The following is an 8,200-nucleotide window of genomic DNA, read 5'->3' as shown; positions in this document are numbered from 1 at the left end:
TGCTCTGAGACACAACAGAAGTGTCCCAATGCCTTGTCTCTACCACTGTGGTCCATCAGGGCCAACCCAACACAAAGAACGAGACTGAACCCCTATGAGAGAGTTATGGGTCACCCTGTAATGTTGTCTTCAAACCCATCCACCTTAGGAGCTAAGTTAGAACCCACAATGAAAAGGTAATACTGTCCACAAATACTGCTGATAATCTATTTGCTGTCTCTACAGTTTCGGATCTCAGGTTCAATCTGCATTATCTGACTGTCCTTGTGAAGTATGCCACACCTTTCTCCCCAGGGATTGGGTCTTCATCTAAATCAATCAGAGGCAGTACTCCCTGTAGCCCCACCGGAGGTGCCCATATCTTGTGCTCCCATCACCAACAGTAGTGAAGTGTTGCGGACTGCCAACATGGCACAACAGGTGCAAGCCTGCCAGTGGTCTTCTCCAGAACCCACATCGGGCCCCATACGAGGGCTCTATCGGATCTGCTCCTGCTGTAGCCTGGACTCTTGCAAAGGGGCCAGACATCTAAGGTCAAGGTGAGCACCATTTCAAGGTGAGCAATCGTCTTGCAGATATTGGATTGCTCTGCGGGTCTGGCCTGCTAACTTCACTGATGCCCTCAACTTCTAGCATTTAGTAAGATAGCTCATTGCTGTGAAATGGGGATTTGTGGGAAAGCCAAACTGTTTTGCATCTGTCCTTATAATTGAGCCGCCACTCTAACTCCTGCTTGTTGTTGCTTGAGAAATCATTGGAAAAGATTACTCTTTATTCATGCTGGATCTGCGCTCATTTTCCTGCTGATGTCTTGCTGGGTGTGCCTTTGATCCGAGTGGCCCTCAGCAAAAATGAAACTTGCTTTGATCTGCTCTACTGTGGGCACCGATTCCTGGGACGTGGCAGTACTTTCACTGAATCTTGGCAAGGTCTTGAATAATTTTAAAATCCTACCAGTTACTATTTGTCTAATGGTATTCACATTGCTTACTCTAAATGGGAGCAATTTTCTGAACATCAAGAAAAACCTAACTGAACTATCTTTGTGAGCCAAAGTATATACAACACTGTTTTGTAGATCATTCATCATAAAGCAACCCCCTAAGTTTTCTCACCAGCATGCTGTTTCACAAATGTCATTATTTAAAGGAATTGGCATATTTCTATCTTTGGCAAGAAAGAATATTCCCGGCTGCCGTGAGATTAGGCTGGGTATGTTGTCTATGTCATGGACAATCTGGCACTCATTCCCCTTAACAGTGTGGGTGTGTCGTGAGGTCTCTGAAACTGGCAGATTCTTCTCCATATTGCTTCCCAACTATTACGTAGGCATGACCTTCGGGGCACAAGAGATAATGCTCAAATACTGAAGTATTAGCCAGTGCTACCGCTATTTCTTTAGGCCTGAAAACTGATCAGCTGGAAGCCCAGAAGGCCATGATCATACAAAATGAAATATTCTTAAACTATGTCCTCTCAGGAGAGGTGGGTAGGGGGGGGGGGACTGCGATTGTATTATCCCATATTGTACAATGCACCATAAGATTGTTCGTTTTAGTAAGCGCAGCCTCGTTCTGAGGTTGAAGCAACCAGGCAAGAACTACAGATTTAGTTAAGTTAGCCTTTTTGCCCTAGCTTACTGTATCCCTCATCAACGTCTTTTCACATTCGTACCACAAGAAGAACCCAGCGCCTGCTTGCTAGTGTCGGTCTGTAGTTTCAGTTCTTTCCTCCACTCATTAAATTGAGAGCAATGTGTATAAATGTAATGCTTAAGTGTACTGATTTTAGCAGTGCAGGCTCAAACTAAACAAAGGTCGAAGCTCTGATCGACTAAAATGGCAATTTGGTCTTAGAATATTTTGGTGTTTGCTGGCTATTTTTACATTAAACACTTCAGACTTCTTTGAGCTTTCCCTAGAGCCTGTTTTCTTTCACACATGCCCATCTCGGCATATATTCTCATCACCATGTCTGTACCTATGGATTACGCCCGCAGTTCTTAACATTTTGACTCATGTGGACCCCACTGAATCATGACTGGAATCTGGAGACTCCCCACTGAGTTGGAGTCTCGGAACCACCACTGCGTCCTTACAGGAAGCTGGGGAACCTAGCCTAAGCAATTTCTATGAGTTGTACTTCAAAATAATACACACAAATTCAGACACAAATATACAAACATTCAATGTTTTATTTAATTCATACATAAATGTATAACAATGTGTTGTATTATTATAAAAGTCAAAGCGATACACTTGACATTAAAACATCACTCTTTTTTTGCAGATAATGCATTCTCTCTTTTTATCAGTAAATATCAGTGCTTCACCAATGACCCATTCTAGATTTTGTTTGCAGCACTTGCTCTGCTCTCGTGAATCAAGCTAAGAACACCACCTTCAATTTTAGTCTCTAACTTGATATTCCTTCACATTAACAAAGTTTTTCCATTTTCCATTTTTTGCTTTTTTATTTACATGTACTTTATTATCTGCTAATATGATTTAATCTTCTAAACAGTTGTGGACCCTCTGAGTAGGTGTTAAGGACACCGCTGCGGTACACGCACCACAGGGTAGGAACTGCTGGACTAGGACATAATCGAACACCTCGATTTCACTCCAAAATAAGCCACTAAAAGGCAATCTGCACTTGTTGCACGAGACTCTCTAAGACAATTTTTTCCCCATTCCACAATACGTGAAAGTACATATTGTGAGAGGTGTACTCGAAGGCAACAATACTTCCAGGGGCAAAAACCTTTCTATTCCAGTGCCTAGCTTCTTTGGCTCCCTTAATGAAGAGTGATAGGGAAGAGGTTTTGCTTGGTAGGAGTTTGAATCACCAAGTTGCTGCTGAGGCAGACAAGGGCTTCAGGCTTAAGCCCAAAATCAGCTTGTGAAGACTTGTTAACAAAACACAAGACGACGACGTTCTTGTTTTTAACCAGCAGAAGAGGCATCCTTCAAGAGGACATCTGTTCTGGTTTCTGCTGTGACAATAGTTAGGTCCAGCAACTTTGCTACTGCCGCAACAAAGGAGGGCGAGCTAGAAAAGGGGTTGGACAAGCTGCCATGAGGGAGTAGCCAATTTGAAAGTCGTTCATCAATATGGATGTTGGAATCATGAGATGGAGAAGGTAGTCACACTCGGAGTGGGTATCGTTCTTGAGGGAGTGGCAATATTCCAGCGGTGCGGATTTATACAACTCCAAAAACGTCCCTACCCTGCTTAGATGTCAGCTTTGCTGCATATAAGGCCACGCCTGCTATTAATTCTTCAACCTTGCATTTGATGCATTCCATTTAAAATGTTATTAAGCACCACCTACACTGGCTTTAATGCTAACACCAGTAGCAGAAAATGGAGCCCCATGCAATGCCACCAGTGATGTCTTCAGGAAGATGCAGCACAAGAAGGTGTGGTCAAGAAGCAGGCAGAAAGTGTCGGAACGCCTTATAATAGGTTGTTACAAGGGATGAAACAGCAGGGGCTTATGCAGAGAACAGAACCATGCTCAACTGCGCAGGGCTAGGACGTTTAATGGCGCAGCAGCAGCCGGCGCATTAGGAGGAACAAGCCGAAGAAAAAAAAAAAAATCAGCCAAAGATTTTTGAAACAATATATGTTTTCTGTGTCAGATGAAGGCCTCAATGGAATTTGTATTATACTGGGTAGCTCCTCAGAACAAGATAGGTCAGATGCCAGGGCTTTGTTCCTGCAGCTTCGCATTTTTACGTGCGGCAACAATGGTACTTATTTTTCTCCACCTTCTGTTAGCGATTCGCTTTCCTTCCGCTAATCTACTTTGTGGCAAGAATGGGATGAATGTCTACTCAGTGGCCTTGAACGTTGCCCCCCTTTCACCCAGAGTTTTCAAGTGCATCTGGTGTTACGTGGAGCAGGTTGCAGATTTAGGACTGCGCTCCAGAACGCACAGACATCTGTTGTGAGGTCAGTAGTTGACATCTGCTTCCTACAATGTATTTATGGTGTGGTGACACACTGGTGTAAGTGGGTAAAAGAAATGTCAAAATAACTAGAATTTACTGAACAACTAAAAGAAAAAGTCCAGACGAGGTGAGCTCCCATTCCTAGTGTCTGTGTTACATGGAATAAAGAACCACATTTAACAGACACTGGATGGTTCATCTGTAAAGAAGTGTCTTTATATTTAGTGACATTCCCCTTACTGGATCTGCTCTGGCCCCATGTACTACTCATTGCTACAATAACAGGTAATAGACGTCTGGCGATTTCTTTCAATTGATGGTGGATCTGTGGGAAGACACATATTAGAATTGGGATTTTCTTTCATTCACTTGGTTTTCCTGCACGCACCATCTGGTCTTCATCTCCCCTACGTTCTGCAGTAATGCTCCACATTTTCGCCTCCACTTGACCTCACTCTATTCTAATATTTACTTCAGTAGCTCACTGCCTTTTATTCCATCATCTAAATGTGGAGCCAACTGCCTGCCCCACTCCTCCATCTTTGTCCCCCCCCCCCCCCCCCCAACTCCACCTAACATCCCAAAGATTTCAAGATTTCCATGTGGTCCATCGGTGGTCAAAATATGCAAAAGACACTATGCAAAAGACAGAAAAGGGATGATTAGCAGGGATGAGGGATATTTAATGAGGGCATCACAGAAGGTCACAGTTGGCACCAACCTTTTACAAAAGGTGGTTTGAGGGACCTTTACAGTATCTTTTATAGAGATCCCGAAGAGTGCTCACAGGTGGATATAGGTTATTAGCAGGAGGGGAACTTAGGGGTCCGACAGTCTTCTCATTGTATAAACCCGCATTATGTGCAGAAGTTTTTGAATAAGCTTATTTTATATATGCTGAAGTAAGTTGGGGGAAGAGGGGGATGTCACGTGACCCTCTGCTCAGCAGTTTATAGCAGCGTGCAAGTTGAAACTGCTCTATGTCGCTTTTGTATACAATAGGGTTACTGAGCTGCAGTCTATGATCCTGGTCCCCAAACAGCTTCATTTTGCAGCTGGGCAAAAGGGGCAGCTTTCGTTCTGGTTTCTTTTGGCCCAAAACTGTATACACTAGAAGCAAACAAACAAAAACAGTATTTTATACCATTGCAGACTAATTTCAACCAACGTTCTTGGCAGCTCAAGTAGACAATTAGCATATCCGGGGGTGTAGTAACTTTGGAATTCTGAGGTGGCAGGAAGGGCCAGCCCTAGAGATTTAGATATCCTAGGCTAAATGCAGAAGTATGCCACCTCACAACCCTCCCTTCCCAATACACAACCGAATGCAGTAGTATTTTCAAATACTGTAAATCACATGCATATTTCACGTATAAAAGGGATAAGGAAACTTAAGACTCACCTAAAGATAAAATATTTTAAATTAACATGTTATCTTGGTTGAGGAAGTTAAAATGTGCACTTTTCACTCACACTGAGTAAATTAAGTGTGCAACTTGTAATATTTTTAAGTAATGCTGTGCATCATTAGGGGAGGATCACAAAGAAAACCAATACCTTTAAAAATACATACAGCACCACAGGAAATGTGCTTATCTGCAAGGTTCCCTATTTTTTTCTCGCATGGTTCCCTTTTATTTCTCGTATGGTTCCCCATTTTTTCCTGTTAGATACTACCAGTATTTTGCCACTGCACTGAGAAATCACTAATTGTTTTTTCACTGCAAAGTATGTCCTTCATCACATGTAACCTCACTGTATTTAGTTTCTCAGCAGCAGATGCACAATCTGCCTGTTATTTTCATGAGAAAACTGCAGAAAAGCTGACTCCTTATGTACAACTTCACTGGGGTCTAAGAGCAGGCGACAACCATCTTCTGAGGGAACCCTGAGGAAACTGTGTAAGGGTGGGCTAAGCCAAATGTTACACTGAAGCTTCAAAGGACACAGAGATAAGGAAAATGTTACCCTGTAAGCATTTGTTTGTGGCATGTAGTGCTGTAGAGTCACATGCTGTGCATGCTCCTGCCATCTAGTGTTGGGTCCAGATGTTTGCAAGTCGTTTTTCTACAAAGAAGTCTTTCGAGTCACAAGGTGACGTGAGTTCTCCTCTTGGTGATAATACACATGGCCATCAACTCTGTTCTTAAGATTTTTTTCCCATATGGCATGCAAGGATGGAATGTGAAGAGAAGCGATAAATACGGAGATATCAATGCATAAAATGTACAAGAAGATACTGCAACAACCACAGGCATCTGGGGAGGAGGGTGGGCACATGTGAATCTACAGCGCTACATGCCACGGACATATGTTTATAGGGTAAGTACAATTTTCTGTTTGAGGTATACATAGCTGGAGTCCTCCTGAAAAGCTGTGGCTAGCCTGTGGGTGTTGCAGAAAATTGAAATAATGTATGGAGAACTGCCTGACCAACATTAGCTTGTTGGTGGGCTAGGATACAGTAATGTTTTATGGAAGTATGGACCAGGTAGATGCTTTGCATACATCAGCTATAGGGAGGTTCTCCAGGAAGGCAATCAAAGCTCCTTTCTTCCAAGTAGAGTGTGCTCTAGGAGGAATGGGTAGAGTTCCCATAGGTAGCTATCTGGCAATGCCCGACTTGGATAGAGTCTTTCCATTGTAGGGCTCAGCGAAAGCAACAAAATTTGTTGTGTCTTTCTAAATGGTCTGGTTCTATCAACACAGTATATGAGGGCTCGTTTCCCATCCAAAGTACGGAGCGCCCATTCCACAACTGTATCAGGTTGTGGGGGAAAAAAACAGGAAGGTCAATGGACTGGATAAGGTTGAATTGAGACACTACCCTAGGGAGGAATTTGGGGTTGGTGCAGAGGACAACCCTAGCCCTATGTACTTGGAAAAAACGTTCTTCAAGGGTTAGTGCCTGAAGCTCACCAACATGTCTGTGTGAGGTGCCTGCAACTAGAAATACCACCTTTCAGGAAAGAGCATGAAGGGGGCAAGAGTGGAGGAGCTCAAATGGAGGGTCAATGCGTCAAGTGAGTACAATGTGGATGTTCCATGAGGGTGCAGGTGGAACCCGGGGAAGAATGGCCCTTTTGAACCCACCACCCCATGAAAGCTTCAATGACTGGAACCCTGAAGATAGAGATGTGTTGTCTATTCTGAAGGTAGGCAGCCACAGGGGCCAGATGTAATCGTGTGGCGCTAAAAACTAGACCAGAAACCTGCAAGTTAAGTAAGTAACAGACAAAGTAACAGATCAATAACTTTGAGAGACAGTAGTATTCAAATCTTTTCCACTTGGATGCATAGCAGACGCAGGTGGTAGGTCTGTGATCTACCTTGAGAATGCTTAAACATTCAGGTGTAAGATTAAGATACCCATATTCTATGACATCAGGAACTAGATCATAAGCTTAAGGGATCTCTGATTTGAGTGTCTGATTTCTCCATGGTTCTGCATAAGAAGAACCAGCTTGTTGGGGAGCCTCTTGTGCGAGACCAGAGGGAGTTCGAGCAGCGTTGTGAATCAGGGCTGGCATCCCCATGTGGGTGCCACCAGGATGAGTGTGAGGGACATCTGACAAAACCTCTGAACCACAAAAGGGAGAGGAGGAAAAGTGCAGGCAAATATCCCAGAGCTGTTCATCCATAGTGCATTCCCGCTGGACTGTGGGTGTGGCACCCTGGAGGTCAACGTTTGGGCATTTGTTGTTTTCTACTGTTGCAAACAGGTCTATCTGTGGGGGAAATGCCCATGTGAAAGTAGTGCAGGAGGACTTGCAGGTGGTGTTCCCTCTCAAACTTATTGCCACATCCTTCTTAGGAGGTCGGCAAAATCGTTGTCCATCCCTAGAAGAACCCAATTCTCCAGGACAGCTGAGACCGTTGTAGAGAGCGTGTCCACCCCTCTGCTTCTAAAGGTAATAAATGGCTGTCATATTTCCCGTCTGGACAAAAACAACCATGCTTATCAGGTGAGGTAGAAAGCCTTTAACATTAGAAGTTCCAGTTAGTTGGTGTGAAGGCCGTGGTGCTTGGCTTCCTACTGACCCTGGACAGTCAGATCTTGTAAGTGGGTACCCTGACCCGTAAGGGAGGCATCTGTTGCAACAATCCTCTGAGGAACTGGGTTGAGGAAAGGCTGCCTCTGCATCAGGTTGTTGGTGTTCAACCACTACGGAGAGCAAGGAGTGCGGAGGCCGATCAACAATTGATCTTCTCAATGACCCGCAGCCTGAGCCACTATTGCACTA

At 44.0% G+C, this 8,200-nt stretch overlaps 1 protein-coding gene across 5 annotated transcripts in view; it reads right to left on the bottom strand.

The window, feature by feature from the left end:
- Window positions 1-2,176: 2,176 nt before the first annotated feature.
- Window positions 2,177-8,200, bottom strand: part of RNF214 (ring finger protein 214) — a 190,558-nt gene continuing 184,534 nt past the window's right edge. For all 5 annotated transcript variants that reach the window (XM_069224711.1, XM_069224709.1, XM_069224713.1 and 2 more), the window contains one exon: window positions 2,177-5,066. In XM_069224711.1, coding sequence (XP_069080812.1) covers window positions 5,001-5,066 — 66 coding nt within the window. In that variant the 3' untranslated portion in view covers window positions 2,177-5,000. The remainder of the gene's footprint in view (window positions 5,067-8,200) is intronic.

This window comes from Pleurodeles waltl, chromosome 3_1, assembly GCF_031143425.1.
Source record: "Pleurodeles waltl isolate 20211129_DDA chromosome 3_1, aPleWal1.hap1.20221129, whole genome shotgun sequence".
Classification (NCBI taxonomy): Eukaryota; Metazoa; Chordata; class Amphibia; order Caudata; family Salamandridae; genus Pleurodeles; species Pleurodeles waltl.
The sequence above is the reverse complement of the archived record's forward strand: the minus strand, read 5'-3'. Positions and strand labels throughout refer to the sequence as shown.